The sequence below is a fragment of the Cucumis sativus genome, chromosome 4, assembly GCF_000004075.3.
Source record: "Cucumis sativus cultivar 9930 chromosome 4, Cucumber_9930_V3, whole genome shotgun sequence".
NCBI classification, from domain to species: domain Eukaryota; kingdom Viridiplantae; phylum Streptophyta; class Magnoliopsida; order Cucurbitales; family Cucurbitaceae; genus Cucumis; species Cucumis sativus.
The window spans coordinates 22,096,334-22,114,419 of record NC_026658.2 but is presented as its reverse complement, the minus strand read 5'-3'; the positions used below and the strand labels follow the sequence as shown (position 1 = coordinate 22,114,419).

At 34.1% G+C, this 18,086-nt stretch overlaps 2 protein-coding genes and 1 long non-coding RNA gene across 4 annotated transcripts; 1 reads left to right on the top strand and 2 right to left on the bottom strand.

The window, feature by feature from the left end:
* The first annotated feature begins 8,479 nt into the window (after positions 1–8,479).
* LOC101208969 (protein PNS1) lies at positions 8,480–10,866 on the top strand. The gene is made up of 4 exons (XM_011655644.2): positions 8,480–8,879; positions 8,954–9,047; positions 9,169–10,311; positions 10,431–10,866. Exons 1-4 carry the CDS (start codon positions 8,797–8,799, stop codon positions 10,641–10,643), a joined length of 1,533 nt encoding a protein of 510 aa, XP_011653946.1. The 5' UTR covers positions 8,480–8,796; the 3' UTR covers positions 10,644–10,866.
* On the bottom strand, positions 10,090–10,517 carry LOC116403372. The gene is made up of 2 exons (XR_004216138.1): positions 10,381–10,517; positions 10,090–10,121 (listed from the first exon to the last, which is right to left on the bottom strand). It is a non-coding gene; the product is annotated as an uncharacterized LOC116403372 (long non-coding RNA).
* LOC101220837 lies at positions 10,853–13,575 on the bottom strand. Of its 2 annotated transcripts, none has more exons than XM_004144605.3 (3): positions 13,141–13,575; positions 11,891–12,152; positions 10,853–11,249 (listed from the first exon to the last, which is right to left on the bottom strand). In XM_004144605.3, the coding sequence occupies exons 1-3, from the start codon at positions 13,294–13,296 to the stop codon at positions 11,182–11,184; spliced, it is 486 nt and encodes a 161-aa protein (XP_004144653.1). In that variant the 5' UTR covers positions 13,297–13,575; the 3' UTR covers positions 10,853–11,181. The 2 variants fall into 2 exon arrangements, with proteins under 2 accessions (XP_004144653.1, XP_011653948.1); XM_011655646.2 differs by having other exon boundaries at positions 11,891–12,149.
* Positions 13,576–18,086: the final 4,511 nt, after the last annotated feature.

The following is an 18,086-nucleotide window of genomic DNA, read 5'->3' as shown; positions in this document are numbered from 1 at the left end:
CCTGTACAGAACATCGTATATGTTCTTTTGTTAATAAATATCACTAACAAAAATCACTAAAAGCATAAAGCTTACCCTAAAACTATACTGGCACTACCTCATCATTCGTAAAATGGGAAAATCTTTTAATGCAGTGCTTGGGATCTCTAGTCAACTAGGTTGGGTTGCCTCTCTGGATAACTTCATATTATAGGCTTTAATCCCATTCTTTTTTATGATTTTTCAACCAACTCCCTAGTTAGGCCTTTAGTAAGTGGATCCGCTATATTATCTTTTGACCTCACAAAGTCAATTGTGATAATTCCACTAGAGAGTAGTTGTCTGATTGTATTATGTCTCCGTCGTATATGTCGAGACTTACCATTATACATAATATTCTGTGCCCTTCCAATAGCTGTCTGGCTATCACTATGTATACATATTGAACGCACTGATTTAGACCAATTGGGAATATCTTCCAAAAAATTTCGAAGTCATTCTGCTTCTTCTCCAGCCTTGTCTAAGGCTATAAATTCATATTCCATTGTGGATCGTGCTATACATGTTTGTTTGGAAGATTTCCAAGAAACAGCACCGCCTCCAAGGGTAAAAATGTAACCACTGGTGGATTTAGAGTCTTTAGTGCTCGATATCCAATTGACATCACTATAGCCTTCAAGTACAACAGGATATCGAGTATAGTGTATTCCATAATTTTTAGTATGCTTTAAGTATCCCAAAACTCTCAAGATAGCTTTCCAATGATCATGACCTGGATTACCTGTATAACGACTTAACTTGCTTACCGCATACGCTATATCAGGACGTGTACAACTCATGATGTACTGAACTACCAATGATGCGAGAGTATTCTAATTGTGCTATACTATCTCCATTATTTTTACTTAAATGGAGACTTCCATCAATTGGGGTCTTTGCAATCACAATTTCATGTTTTTTATATTTCTTCAATATTTTATCAATATAATGTGATTGGGATAGCACTAACCCTTGTGGGGTTCTAGAAATTTTGATACCTAGAATAACATCTGCGACACCCATGTCTTTCATCTCAAATTTATTGGCCAACATTTGTTTGGTTTTCTTAATAATATTGATATTGCTACCTATAATTAGCATATCATCAACATATAAGCACACAATGACATAGTCATGCTCATTGCTTTTGACATATACACATTTGTCACATTCATTGATTTTAAACCCATTGACCATCATTACACTGTCAAATTTTTCATGCCATTGTTTCGGTGCTTGTTTTAGTCCATAAAGAGACCTAATTAATTTGCAGACTTTCTTTTCGTAACCTAAAGAAACAAACCCTTCGGGTTGTTGCATGTAGATCTCTTCATCTAACTCACCGTTTGAAAATGTCGTCTTGACATCCATCTGATGTATCTCAAATCCATGCAAAGCTGATATTGCTATGAGCATGCGAATGGAAGTAATTCGAGTAACTGGTGAGTATGTATCAAAATAGTCAAGTCCTTCTTTTTGCTTGTAACCTTTAGCGACAAGTCTTGCTTTATATTTATCTATTGACCCATCGGTCTTCAATTTTCGTTTGAAAATCCACTTGCAACCAAGTGGTTTACTTCCTAATGGAAGATCAACTAGTTCCCAAGTATGGTTATGCATAATGGACTGAATTTCACTATTCACAGCCTCTTTCCAATATGGAGCTTCAGGAGAGGACATGGCCTCTTTAAATGTTTGAGGTTCGTTTTCTAACAACTAAGTTAAATAATCAGGCCCAAATGATTTTGAGATCCTCATCCTTTTACTTCGTCGGGGTTCCTCATTGTTCGTTAACTCAACATTTGATCTACTGTGAGATTCACTCGTTATAGCATCAAACGAACATTTTTGTAACCTTGCTTCACAAAACATTTTATGAGGAAAAATATTCTCAAAGAATGTTGCATTCCTTGATTCCATGATTGTATTAACATGTATATATGAAATATCTAATTTATGAACTATAAATCGATATGCACAACTGTTACTAGCATAACCAATGAATATGCAATCAACAGTTCTTGGTCCAATTTTAACCATTTTAGGTTTAGGCACGACAACCTTTGCTAGGCACCCCCATACTTTTAAAAATTTATATGAAGGTTTTCTTCCTTTCCATTTTTCATAAGGAATATTTTGTGACTTCTTATGAGGAATTCTGTTTAATAAATAATTTGTTGTTAACAAAGCTTCTCCCCACAAATTTTGGGGTAAACCTGAACTTATAAGCATTGCGTTCATCATTTCTTTAAGTGTTCGATTTTTGCATTCAACAATTCCATTGGATTGAGGTGAGTAAGGAGTAGTAGTTTGGTGAATAATGCCATGTTGTGAACAAAATTGTTCAAAAGGAGGACCATATTCACCACCTCGATCACTTCTTATTGCCTTAATTTTTGTGCTAAGTTGATTTCCAACCTCTTTTTTATAAAGCTTAAACACTTTAATTGCCTCATCTTTGTTTTTTAGCAGATAAACATAACAATATCTTGTGCTATCATCGATAAAAGTAATAAAGTACTTTTTTCCACCTCTAGTTTGCACAAATTTCAAGTCACAAATATCACTATGAATTAACTCTAAAGGTATGGTAATTATATGAGTTGAACGAAAAGGTGCTTTAGTCATCTTTGATTCCACACACACCTCACGTCAATGATTTGTGTCAAAAGTGAATTTTGGAATCAAGTTCATATTAATTAGTCTTCGCAAAGAATTAAAATTAACATGTCTCTGCCATGCCAAACAAATGACATAACAATATAAGCAAAAGTATATACTTTATTAATAATACTTTTGGGTACAACTGTGAGTACATTTAATTTAAATAGACCATCACTCAAGTAATAACCCTTTCCAAAGTACATCTCATTCTTGGAAAGTACAAACTTATAAGATACAAAGATCAACTTAAAGCCATTTTTACTAAGCAATGAACCAGAAACTAAGTTCTTGTGAATGTCTGGAACATGAAGCACATTGTTGAGAGTGAGTTCCTTGCCAGAGGTCATCTTAAGAATCACTTTGCCTTGTCTCTCAACCTTTGTAGTAGAGGAGTTACCCATAAATAGTTGTTCTCCACTAGAAACTGGCACATATGATGTGAACATATCCTTGTTGGCACAAATATGACGAGTAGCCCCAGTGTCTACCCACCACTCCTTGGAATTGCCCACCACGTTGCATTCTGAAATGACTGCACAAAGGACAATATCTGCAACACCATCTGATACTTCATCAACTTCTGTGATATGAGCTTGGGCATGTTTTTTCTGAAGATTCTTTAGCTTACGACAATCTTTTGATTAATGTCCCATTTTGTTGCAGTTGTAACACTTGCCATTGAACTTTGTTGTGAATCGTGGTTTGTTATTTGAACCTTCCCTAGAAAACTTCATTTTCTTGTTACTTTGTGGTCTATTTTCCACAATGTTGGCCTTGGGATCCATTGTACTATCCATAGTACACTTTTCTGCCTTTTTATTATTTTCTTCAATCCCAAGTCGGATCGCAAGTTCCTCAAGTTTTATCTCTTTGTGTTTATGCTTGAGATAATTTTTGAAGTCCTTCCATGAGGTGGCAATTTTTCAATTATTGATGCTAGCTGAAAAGACTCACTCAAAGTCATATTCTCAACATGTATATCATGTAGAATTACTTGGATTTCCTGAACCTGACTGATTACAGTTTTGGAGTCCACCATTTTGTAATCCAGAAATTTTCCAACGATAAATTTCTTTGCACCAGCAACTTCAGTTTTGTACTTCTTCTCTAATGAAGTCCATAGATTTTTGGCCGAATCAACACTACTATACACATTGTATAGTGTGTTATCTAACCCATTCAAAATGTAATTCTTGCAAAGATATTCTGCATGTTTCCATGCATCAACTGCAAGTTGCTTTTCTTTGTTAGATTCTCCCTCAGGTAAAATGGGAGCATCCTCGGTGAGAAACTTTGCCAAATTTAAAGTGGTGAGATAGAACAACATTTTTTGTTGCCAACGTTTGAAATCAACACACACCAAATTTTTCTGGTTTCTCCCCATGGGCAACACCAGTTACAGGAGAATTAAAGTTTGTTGAAGTCATATCTTCAAAACAAATAAAGTTAAACAAATAATTAAAGATGAAATCTTACCATTAATATATTTATTATGATATTTGAAACAAAAAGAAATAATTAAAATCAATCAAGTTAATTTTCTTAATGAGATACTTGAATAACCAAAAATATTTAACACATTCAAGTTAATAGGCTTACTGTGATAAAAAAAAAAAATCTAAACAATATGTATATATAAAACAAACTAATTTGTATATGTGTGAAATATAAATTTGTCTTAAGATTGTTATATAGATTATCAATTGCTAGGTATATTATCAGTGAATAGAAAATTCATACACAAATATAGATCTGAGCTCAACGAATTCACGTTGTATCCTTAAGACAAATTTACTCACCCTAGTGCTTGAGAATTTAGAGTAATTGCCTCCCAGGATAGAACAGATCAACTTTCTTCTAAGTGTAGCACCCTGTATAGAAGATTTACGAGCGAAACCTTGTGAATCTACCGAACGTCAAGATTGTAGATATGGAGAGAAATTTGTTTATTAAAGACAAATGATTTTTTCTATGTACTTTTCTCTCAACCAAAATGACTTATTTATAGACTTTTTGTGGCCATTCAAAAAGTCCAAAAAGTCATGTCCTTTAGTTAACGACACTTTTCATGAAATGATGCATCCATTCATGAAGAGTCATAACCATTTATTCCAATTTTTCATGAAATGATGCATCCACTCATGATACATCCATTCACGAAGAATCATAACCATTTATTCCAACATCTAAATCTTTTGAGAATTGAATTTAATATTGATTATTTAGCTTTCCTTCCTTTTCTTAAAAGGAATGTGATTGGCACCTTAAGGATTAGTGCAAAAAAATAAAACCCTAATCGTTTCCTTTTCTTTTCTCTCATAATTGATCCATACTAAGCCAAATAGCATTTTAGCACATACAAATAGTACGAGAGTGATCCATAGATTCATCCATGAAGCTAAGTGAAAGCTACAAATGCACCCATCAGAACCAAAATTGATCTGAATCAAGAAATCATAATTGAATCAATGAAGAAGTTGAAAGTTGAAGGGTTGCAATGCTTGAAAGTTGAAGAGATATTTGGGTAACTCAAAAGTAATAAAATTAAATGTTTAAGGAATTATGCATTTATGTATTTATGTGTTTTCATTTATTATGGTAGTTGAAAGGACATAAAATTAAATGTTGCGAACTTTTATTTCATATTTTAATTAGTATAAATAAGATTGTAATTTTCATATTTAAAAAAAAAAATGATGAATGAAATCTGAAAACTCTAGAACGTAGAAATTTGTTCTTGTGATAGAATGCATGAATATTTAGAGCATTTAAGTAAGGATTGATGAGTCTTACTTGTGGAGTGTTTTGAAGAGAGTGTTTAGAGTATTCAAGTAAGGTTGTCCAATCTTTGGTTTGTTAGGGGTTGAAATCAAATTGGTTTTGCGGCTGTTGGGTTGTTATTCTTTGAGTCTTGTTGTTTAACATGATTCTTAGATCCAATGCTCGAAGGTTTCTTATAAAAAATTTAGAAATGATTATAAATAATAGCGATGTGTTTAAATAAATATTTGATTTTTGAAAATAAACTTATGTTATCCACTTTGTACTAGCAATTTAAAAAAGTGAAGATAGTGTTTGAGAACACAAACAAAAAGTTAGTATTATGTTTAGAATTGGAGTATTTATTTAACAAAATGTTTAAATTCATTAGTGAGAAATGGAAAGAAAACCATCATAAAGTTTAGAAAACAAAGAAAAAGAAAGATGAAATCAGTCAAAAAAAGGAAAAATAAAATAAAAGGTTCCGTGGGAGTTTCTAATATTCTAAAGTTTGGAAGGAAGAGAAAGAGAATTTCTCTTTTAAAGAATAACAAAGAAGAAGAAAAGTGAGAATTTGTGAAATTCTCATGGAACCTTAATCCATCAATTATTGTGAAAGGGCTCGGACAACCACCCTTGCGCAAGGATGTATTTTTTGATACTCATCCGAATAGTTTTTTTTTCCCAAGTGCCCGCCATGTCTCACTCAGTGACGAAAGCTTTGCCATGAGTCGCAGTTCGAGACACTTCTCTAGTCGTCCCGAATAGTCGGTCTTCCACGCTTCACGCCGCTATCGATCTTTCCTCCTCGCCTTTCTTTTGAGGAAATTTCATATGGCAGTTGAGGGGGACTCCATTATAAATAGAGCCCTCCTCCGCTTCATTTTCATTCAACAAAACCTCTCATATCTACCTTTCTCTCTACATCATCCTCCCTACCGATACAAAGTTCTAAGCAATCCTTCATCGTTTCTATTCCTATTTTCGATGAGTGCACGTCTGAAGTAGGGAGTTATGTTAAACTTGAGAAGCAACCGGCATTAAGATCGCCAAATTTTTCTTTTCGGACAGTGATTCTTCACGACGCAGCAAGTTATTTTGATCGTCATCAACGAAATTTTTACAACAGTTTTTGTAGTTTATTGTGCTTAGCCAATTTTTACCTCCCATCATTTTGTGGGCATCCTTTGCACATTTAAGTTCCACATATTTAAAATAAATCTATATCGATAGTATTCTCCTTGGTTGGTGGTTTGATTAGGTTGTTGTGTGAAATTATGAACTTTGGAATTGGAATTGAAGAAGCAGAAGAAGAAGAGGAATTGAATGAAAGAGTTGAAGCTTTCATTGTACATTTGAAATGTTCAACAAGACAGAAACAAAGGAATTAAATGAGAATTTTGCTCTATTTGTTTTTCTTTTGTTTGTTTGGTGACTTCAAGACCTTAAAAAAATGTAATCTTGAACCATAAATTTTAAATTTTGAAATATACCATCATTTTTTACAAATTCAAAAATTTTAACTTTCTTTATGGGTTCTTTGTTCTTTGTTCTTTTATATAATATTTTTCCTATAAATATTTGTAAGGATTATATAGGATAAAAATGGATTAAAGACCTTTTTCATCTCAAATTTTATAGAAAGTTTCATTCTTCCCATTCCAATCTCATATACAAGGTAATGATAAATGTTTAGAACGAGAACTTATGCAAACGACAAAATATTGTTAAAATCCAAAAATGATTTATTATTGGTAAATATCGTTAAAGTTAGTGATGTAGATTTTAGAGAAAGGAGTAGTTAACGGTAGATATATTTTCGTTTGATAAAGTTATCAAGGTAGATTTAAGAGAAATGAGTGGTTAACCATCGACGTATATCAATCAGACGTAAGTCAACATATATTTAATGTAGGACATTATTAAGAAAACAAGAAATAAGAAACAGCTATCATCAAACACGTTTTCTATTTCTGTTTTTCAAGAAACAAGAAACCAAAAACCAAAAACAGTTATCAAATACATCTTTGTTTCTTGTTTTAAAAAACAGAGGACAAGAACATTACCAAGTTTGTAAATTTGAAAATCCAAATGCTATGTATTTTCTAAAGATGTTTTAGTACAACAACGGTGGAGAGAGAGATGAAATGAAAATTTACGTGAAATTACCACTTAGGTAAAGCGGGTCTAGAAAAGTAATTTTTATCATACTTATAAAGTAAATGTTGGTTTACTTTGAAAAGCAAAGTAAGGGTAAGGAAAGTGAGACGTTTTGGGAAGTTGGATGATTCTGAAGGCATGAAAAAGAATTGAGAGTTTCCACATTCCAATTTCCAGCTTTAGAATATGAGAAAGAGCACACGGCAAGTCCCACCAACCTGGTTGCCACGAGCCACTTCCCATCCCTTTAACCTAATTCAAATCTAGGCCTAAAATTGCGTCAACATAGCAAGATAGATACACACCAATAATAAGTTTCTCAAAATGCAATTCAATTAGGATACTTTAAATAAAGTCTTAATTGAAAATTTAAATTAATTCAATCATAAAAGTTTGGGGATTCTACTGATAAAATTATAAAATTCGTATATTTGTTTGTCCAAATAAAACTTATATAATGGAGTGTGTTAAAATTGCCTAAATTTTTAATTTACAAAATTAATTTTCAATATTGATATTCTATTGATACATTTGTAAAATTGAAAATTTAATATCGAGAAATAAATAAAAGAAAGAAAAGAGTTGACAAAACTTGGGAAGCCATCTTTGGTTCACAATCATTAACATGAAAGGGTGTTTGTCTTTTAATATTAAACTTTAAATTATTGAAGTTGGAAGGCAAAACTGTAAATTACTTATATATATATATAGTGAGTTGAAATTAAAAATATAAACTATAAATGGATTCTAAAAACAGTGCATTTCTTTTCAAAAACATAGGATTCTACTTTAGAAAGTAAATAACAAAAAAGAAGAAAAGAAAAATATTTTAGTTAAGTTGTTCAACATTGAGTTGATTGAGAGAAAGAAAAAGGAAAAAGGAAAAAGAAAAAAAAAGAAAAAGAGAAAAGAAAAAAGAACTGACTTTAAAAGCAAGAAAGCAAATACCGTTTTTCTTTATGAAGAGAGAGGTGGATCACAAGGATGATAACCTAAGACAAACCAAGAAGAAACCCATTGCTCCATGTCACCATCCCCTCATGCTGCCACGTCATCACACCAGCAACCAACAACCATTTTGACCCAAAATTATTCAATTCCAGATACATTTTTATATATACACACAGATTTCCAAGAAATGATTAGTTTAACAAGACTTGGAAAAGTTCAAATCTCAAGAGCATTGAGTTTTTTATGTTGAATCTTGCAGGCCAAGGATTTTCAAGCACATTACTTATTCATCAACCAATCCAAAGCACTTCAAGAACACATCAAAGGTTCTACGAACTGCTTCTGTTTTTTTTTTTTTTTTTTTTTTTTATGAATTTTAGGAACTGGTTTCTTCCTGTAGTGAAAAAATGGAAACCCGAACACCACCAAATGTATTGCAGAATCAATCCCTACAAGTTCAACAAATAAGGGTTTCATCTTCAACTCCTAACAAGGTTGGTTGGTTTCTTTTTTTCTCAAGAAATCATTTTCATTTTCAGGTCAATTCAGATTCATTTTGGTCTATGGAGGTTGACGTACATGTATATGGATGAATCTTGTTGGTTGTTGTTGCAGGTTCAAGAACCCATCCGTCTGAACGAGCCTGCCGTAGGATGGAGAATTTTCAGGAGGCTTTCACACATAATTTTAGTTGTCCATCTATGGCTGGTAGCTGTGTTGGTAATCTATCTGACAGTTCGGGGACTTCAGGCAGCTTCTAAAACACATCATTTTCACCCAAGAAAGTGGTACCCTCCATTGTTGGCTTCTACTGGAAGCTCTGGAATCATTGGCTTTTCATGGCAGGCCTTCACCGGTTGTTCTCCTTCTATGGCTTTGAAGACAGCCTTCTGGTTCAGCCCTGTTCTATCTCTCGCTTCTGGCGTTTTCTTTGTCATTGTTGGATCTCGTGGTGGTTTAGCAGCAGGAGTGATTCTCATAGTTTGTTCCTTGATTCTGTCGGTATATGTCTGTTGGATCAATCACCGTTTGAATTACGCAATTCGACTTCTATCACTTTCTACTAAATATCCTCCGAAGAACACCTCAATCTTTGTTTTTGGATCAATCATCATTGGCATTCTTTATGCATCTTTCTTGGTCATTGGTATCGGTGGAGCAATTGCTCTTAGGTCTGATTTTACAGCATTGTTCGTGGCAGCAATACTGTTGATCCTAAGCTGGAGTCTGCAGGTCATCAAGAACATAGTGCAAGTTACAATCTCATGCATAAAGTACTTGAATTTGGCTGAGGGTAGCGAAAAGGACATAGGAGCAGCTTTCCACGACATAATAAAGAATTCAGTTGGAACTATTTCTCTTGGCTCAGCCATCATCCCCCTTTTTAGCTTCATTCAGGGATCTGCACGTTCCATGAGGCTGGTAGCAGGAGACTCAGATGAGTTCCTTTTCTCCTGTGCAAACTGCTGCTCGGGATTGGCTTCGTTGCTGAGAAGCCATGGAAATAGGTGGGGTTTCGTCCACGTCGGAGTTTTCAATAAAGGGATTGTGCAGGCTTCCTATGATACCTGGGAAGCATTCAAAAGGGCAGAGTTGGAAATTGTTATACATTCTGATCTCACCGTGTCCTTCTGCGTTCTCTGTGGGGTTTCAAGTGGTGCAATCTGCAGCATTATAAGTGGGATCTGGACACTTGTAATACACAAGAACTACGCAACAGAATTAGCAATCTATGCCTTCCTAATTGGCTATTTTCTGGTAACGAGCTAAAATATTATCGACTATAAAAATGGCTTTTCTGAACTTTAACTGAATTTAGTATAATACCTGAGAGGAGTTTAACTTCTGGATGACAATGCTCATGGTTGTTGTTGCAGTGTCGAATAGCAATGGCATGGCCGCAAGCATGTGTTTCTGCCTATTACGTGGCCTATGCAGAGAATCCCCAGAATCCTCGATATGACTCCACCGTGCCTGATCAGATTCAACGCCTTCAGCGGAGATCGCAGTTTAATCAACCACAAAACTTGAAAACAAGTGAAGAAGCAGATTTAGACCATTCCTCAAGTTTTAGTAAGAGACTGGCCTAAAAAACAGAAGCCTTTCGTGGAGCCCACTGAAACATAAATGCCGGCTTTATTCTTCTTTCTTCCCCCCTTCCCTACAAATCTTGTTCTTTTGGCTTTCTTGAGCAGAAGTTAGAGAAAAATTCAGGGTAGATTTTTTGTTCAAACATATAATAAAGCTTCAAAGCTTGATAACTACTAAAAAGAATAAAAGAACAAAGAGATACCAGTAATTGTGAAAAAAAAATCCTTGTAGTTCATGTATTCTGACATCATAGTTCATACATTCCACAACTTTCTGTTACAAGTTGCGTCGATTTGACAAACAAAGTTACAAGTACAAATGTTGCCGGAAGAGAACACTGGGGAGTAATTTGAGCTAAACCAAAATTGAACTGAAATATGGTAAGGATATCCCACAAACTGCCTAAATCAAAATTAACTCTATCGATCTTCACTGAATTGCAAGATTAATATATCCCATCATCAACACATAAGCCATGCCCAATATTACAGCTGGGGACAGTTCAAGATGAATCCTTCAGAAAGGAGTCTTCACAACTTATTTAGATCCCAGGTGACCTCGACCACCGCATTCTGAACACATGATATTGCCAGTTCCACCACAACCTACAAGAAGATGATTGCAGAGTTAGGACAATAACTTTTCAATGAGTTAACGGACTATTAAACCACCAATTCATCTAAAAGCTTAAGCTAGTGGTTGAAAGCAAATTTAATTATATATCACAAACATGGACAACTTAGAGTACAGATGACTGACAGTGATGAAACAAAAAATTCCCCTTTTCAAGAAGTATAATTATTGAATCAAATGCACAGGATAGAAAAAAGCCTAATCAATTCAAAAGCTTCTGCAGATTCCAGCATCGATTTCTTAAAAATTTCCAAGTTATATGGAAATGACTACACGAAAAGTACATTTGGTATCTTGTTGACTTCTTTCTGCTTTCATGTTAAACCATAATGGCCACTAGATAAGTAACAATCTAGCAGGGTCAAAATAAAAAGTTCCATTCTGGAGAAGAAAACGACTTTCATTTGAGAATAAAGGAAAGAAGATAAACACGAAAGCCAAAAAGAGACCTACAAAAAGAGGAGGCATGAACCAAAAGGAGCCAAAAGAGCAACAGAAAAAATACGGGAAAACACAAGAAAATTACAAAACAGGACTCCATTTAAAAAAATATCCATAATTTGAACCACTCCTAAATGTTGCTACTAATAGTTAAGAAGGAATACAATTTTACCTAGACAACGAACTTTCACAATTATTCCCTGGCTCTCCAATATTGAGTCGACATACAAGCCCGAGCCAGAGCAAGTTGCACAAAGAACAGCACCTTTGGCTTGACAATCAGTGCAACGGGGATTGTTTCCAATCATTTTCTCTGCCAGAGATATTCCAATAGGCGTCTCAATTCTTTCCTCTGGGATAGCCTTGTCATAACAAAACAAAGATTCAAAAGAACTTCGTCGTCTATGAACATCTGCAGCTGAAGAATCCCCCTGCTACACACAGAATATTTTCAAAGACATATTATATGGAAACTATGAATGCAGAACTGTAGTCGCAAGATGCAAGCAAATGATTCCATACACAATCACAAAGCGTATGAAAGAATAAGCCAAAAAAGTTTAAAGAGCTTCTTGACGTATAGTTACATTGCGAAATGCAAATGTCATAAAATATTATTTGTGAAATGCTCTAGCAAGTTTCGAACAATTATGCCAATTCAACAGGTAACGAGCCATGGTGCCTACCACTGCAAAAAAAAAAAACACGGTTCTTTTTCAAAATATGCAATGAGAGCTTCTACAATTTAAACATCAAACAAACAATAGTTATATAAAGACCCCATTATCACATGTGGGAGATCTATGTTTTACCATGAATCCTCATCCTTATGGTCTCAGATTATTATAAGTATAGCCCTCATGTTTTTTATTGGATATAAGATAGGGATATAGGTGATTCGAAAATCCAAGGGAACCTTTCAACGTTTGGACCTTGGCAAAGTGCTAAAGTTTAACGCTTCTCTCTCAGCATCGATGATGAGTTCCTTCTGTAATTATTCGTTAGGCCTTATTTTTGTTAGATTGGAGATCCTTTTCTAGGATGTTTCCTTTCCTAGCCTTGGTTTCTTTTGCATGTCTGCGTGTTCTTTCATTCTTTTCTCATCGAAAGTCCGTCTTTTATCAAAAAGATGCTCTACCCTTTCTCATTAAACCTTGTCAAGTTTAGACTGAATGAAAATATAATAAGAATAAGAAGAAAAAACACAACGAAGCAGTAACTTTAAACCAAAATGCTCAGCCTCCATCAGAAAAACATAGCCGAAAAGACCCAATTATATTCCTACGTATGCAGCAAACAACCAAACACCTTCAAATGCACAAAAATGAATGTACAATAAACCCATTCATTGAATAAATAGCTTTCAAGTAATACCCAGAAAACAGAAAATAGAATCACGTAAGAAATTTGAAAAGTACCAACCCCAGAAGCAGAGCCATTGGGATAGAGCGCGGAGATCTTGGAGAACTTGTTCCTTTTGAAACACAACGGGGGTTGAATCTTTCTAATGACAAGTAATTTCAGCGATGAATTACGCAAAATGACAGACGATGACATGGTTAAAGTAGCTGAATCCATTGCTTACGAAAGAAGGAAATCTGCGATGAAATTGGGCTTCAAAGTGGAAATTGGAGCTGTAATTGAAGTAGTTCTCGAGGAAATCGCCAATACAATGACTCAGTTCGATGCTTACAGGCTAGGGGTGAACTTGAAGATTGGGCAATTTTCTCTCGTTGTTGTTAACGAATTATAGAGGGCAAATTGGTGAATGAATTTTAGGAAGCCATTGTCGTTATTATTATTATTATCCGATCCAAAAAAAGGACTCCATCTACACCATACTGTCCCATCCCATCCCATCCCATCCCATCCCATCCCATCTTCTTCAAGAGAATTTTAAGAGAATGTTAACAACTCAAATCATACAGGATGGATTAAGTTACATTTTGTTTATTGTTAATACATTGAATGAATTTAACTGTAGACTTAAATTTTACATAGAATAATTTTGGTTTTTTTTATTTGGGGTTTTAACTCGTATGGCCTAAATTAGTATGTTTAAGTACACGTTGGACATAAGAATACCATTTAAGTGACCAAAAGTATCCATCATTCTTATTAATATTATTAAAAATAGTAATAAGGTAAATGAGAAGTAAGAAAAATACACAAAAGGTGGATATCCGTTTTATTTTCAAAACATGTCCCATAACCTTCCTTCTTCAAGCAACATTCGAAAACTGCAAGCTTTATGGAACGATCTTCAAGCAACCTTTGAAAACCGCAAGTGTTATGGAACAAAATCGGTTGTTGATGCATTTTCAATTTTTGTGTAAGAAATCTAAGGTTTCGTCGAACGAGGACGGGTAGAAAGGAAAATTTTCTACTGCCAAATACTGTTTCGATAAGTAATTTATGTTTGTTCTTCACTAAACTTCTTAGGGTATATTGTGTATATTACAGAACATTTGGTATGAAACTAAAATCGATATGTTTTTTAAACTTATTTTAGGGTTCAAACAAGACAATGTGTTCTGTGGAACTATCTTTTTATATGGAACCAACATGCATGTGGTTTCTTGCACATTTTTTTATGAATGAAAATAGTACAAGCGGGATAAATGCTTGTTTTGAACTAGTAGAATGAAGGTTGAAATAATATTTAATTTTTACTCGTGAAATTTTTAAAGAAAATGTGGTACTTATGGATTTTGTATGGGATATCTATGTTAGTCTATTATCCAATGGTCTAAGATTTTAGTATCTATGTTCAAATAATTTGGGATTTTCATATTTCATATGTTCAAATACTTAAAAACTTCTTCATTCATGAAGCTAAAACAAAGAAGAAAGTTGCACTAACAAAATCTAATTAGGTGTTTAGAAACAAACTGAGAAGGGACGATGTGTATGAAGTATACCCAACAATATATGAATATACCGAATGATATACCATATAACATGACTAATATATTGAGTATGTATAGATTGCAATGTGATTTTATCTCTATGTTTGCAGGTTGCTTTGTTGATTTTAAAACGAAATAAATGGTATAAAGTACATAAGCTTAGTATTTACGCTAGATTTGATGTTTTAAATAACATAGAAAGAAGACCGATGGATGAAAAACTAGGAAGATTTAAGGAATTACCTGTTGGAAGTTCCCTATAACTTAAAGTAAAAAAATTCTCCAGCCAGCTCTCGTATCACCTAATTAGAAGGCAATGTAGCCTTACAAAAGACTATGAGTTTTGGTTTAATTTTGAGGGAGGAAATTGTTCATTTGAGAATTAGGGAGTTCAAAACAAATAATTGGTCTAAATTGTGGGGTATTGCCAAAATTAGACATGAAGAAGCTAAAGGGTAGATTCTTTGGTAAGTACTTTAATACTAGAGAGTCTATACCAAGGTCATTTGTGTCTTACTTGTTTAACGAAATGACAAAACTTTACATTTTTTTTTGTCGAACTTTTTGCTAGGGAAACAAATAACAACAGGGGTAGATGTGGATCATAATAAATTGTTGGATGATGAGGGTCATTTTGATAACTATCCTTGGGGAAGAATAGCATGTCACATCACCATTGACTCCTTTAAAAAAGTCACTACCCTAGTTGTCAGGATCGTAGGATTTCCATATGTTCTTCTAGTTTGGGTGTATGAGTGCATCCCATTGTTTGGGTGAAAAACTTTATCTTCGACTTGAGTAGTATTTCAAAGCCATGAATACTAATATGGAAGAAGCCAAAGTGACATTGACGATCATGCATCTATCTGAAGATGCAAACTTGTGGCGGAGATCCCAGTATGTGGACATTCAGGAAGGACGTTGCACCATAGATACTTGGGAGATTTTGAAGAGAGAACTTCGCTCATAGTTTTTCTCTAAGAATGTCGAGATTTTGGCTCGTCGAAAACTGCGGGAATTAAAACACACTGGAACCATTCAGAAGTATGTGAAGCAATTTGCGGGGCTGATGTTAGATATATCTGATATGACCGAAAATGACAAAATCTTTAGTTTTGTTGAAGGGTTGCAAGGACTAAGTTATACGAACAGAAAGTTCAAGACCTCACCTCAGGAGACTTAATTATTTGTATTTCGTAACGATATTTCAAAGGTTTAGAATAAGGAGAGTTTGTAAAAATAGTAAAAAAGTTTATGATAATAGAGTCCATGTCACTTACATTTTCAAAATTACAAAAACAGCAAATTTAAAAGCAGATTACCTCATATTTGTCAAATTTGCAATATGCAAAAAAGAGATGTTATGAACAGTTTTTTTCTAAATTTTTTTATCATCTAATGCAATTTCCCTTAGAACAACCTCCATCAAAGAGTAGTGGATTACTTCCTCCTTTGAACCAAGACAATCTTGCTTAGATGCTAACTCTAGAATAATTGTTTATTCTTTATAGGACTTAGTTATCGCTACTTTGGTCAAGAATGTACTAACAACTTAGTAATTCTTGTGAGTGTAACCTGTCATTTTCGGATCTCATAGATCAAAATCAACATGCTTCCGTAAGTGGAAAGTCAATATGAAAACTGATCTAAGAAAATTTATCCATATTTGAAGTTTGTGATGTTCTGAATCCTATAATACCACCCTCCGAAGGGAACATCGCTCTAAGGCAGACAAGCATGTGCATTATAGGAATCTCACAGTGCCACCTAATGAAAGAGATCGTGGGATGTGTTGTCACATATCTCTCTCTCACTTACTATGAACTACTTCCCCTATTCACCTTGATATTGATCCATACAAACATTCTCCGAAGGGAGTTTGCTCCTATACACAACCCAAAGCCCTACATGGAACTCACCGTGTGAACTCTTAGGGACGTTAGTGCTAAAAGTACATTACTTCTCTCTAGCTGAAGTGTTCTATAACGGTTTCTAAGAGTAATTTAAGACTTTGGGATTTATATTTAAGCTAACTTAAACAAATCATAAGTCTAGAAAAACATTGAGCATAACCTTTATAGCGGATTTTAACCTACAATGTCTAGGCCATAACCAATTTTTATTACCTCAAATCTCTCATGCATGCTCATAAAACTAGGTTAACTAGGCTCAGGAACTTATTACAATCTCCAGGTAAGGGGTGTTTTATAAACCGTCAACTTAAGAACCTCCAACCTTAGCCATCTTATCTGACTTGTTGACAAGATCGAATCAGGTGAGCATCTTGTAATCGGATTTACAAGATATCGACCTATTTCTATGAAAAGATTGGAAGATATGTTTAACCTAGGTAAGCATGCAACGTATCTTTGTTATACTAATCTATGACACACATCTAACAACCATATATAACAATTATATAAAACTAATTAATTAATATAGAATTTAATTTATTTATCATTTAATTAAATCATATTAGTTATGTTAAATAAATAAAAAATTATTCATTAAATCAAATTTAATCAAAATTAATTAGATTAATTAATTAATTAACTAACATGCGTACTATATATTATAAACATTATAACATGGTGGGATTTTATATCTATATGACATACAATATGTACATACAAATTTAAAATAATTAAAACATACATCACATGCATAATTTAATTATAAACACCCTAAAAAAGACTGATTTTGACCCCTAGATTAAATTAAATTCTTAATTATTACATTAATAATTTGATGTAGTACATAAACCACTCTCGAACAACCCCAAACCGGCTGGAAAAACATCAACTCTACACTGAATCAGGCCAAAACCATCTTGAACGGCTAAGACCCAACAATTAGACTTGAACCAGCTCAATCCACCAAAGTAGGCCACTAGACGCGCACAGGTCGAAGAAATAGCTTTGACAAGTACGCAGAGCGGGTCAGACTAGACTCGCATGTGGGCTGCGTGCGCGAGGTGTGAGCTAGGACAGACATGCTTGTGGGTCAGATGACACGCAAACTGGGTCTAGTTGGGCACGTGTAAGAGGGCCGACTTTATAGTCGGGTTCCTAATGGATCTAGACTGGGTCTTAAGGGCTTTTCTAAGTCCGTCTTTGAAATTTCTTCAAAAATCAACTTTTCTCTCTCCCAGTGAAATAATTACAGCCTAATATTCAACACTACCGACTCTTAAAAAAACACAAACCCTTCACAATATTCATTAAGCCACAAAATCTGGCCAATTACAATAATTAATATAGAAAAACACTTAATTTAGGGCCAAAATCATAATATATCCATTTTAGTTCAACCATAATTTATCTAATAAAATGGAACCCACCACATGCAATTGGGTAAATTTAAACATGCTCTAATACCACGCGATGAAAATAAAAAAACGACGGCCAAAACCGGATCATAATTCTACCATAATTACACTTAATTAACATGGAACCCTAA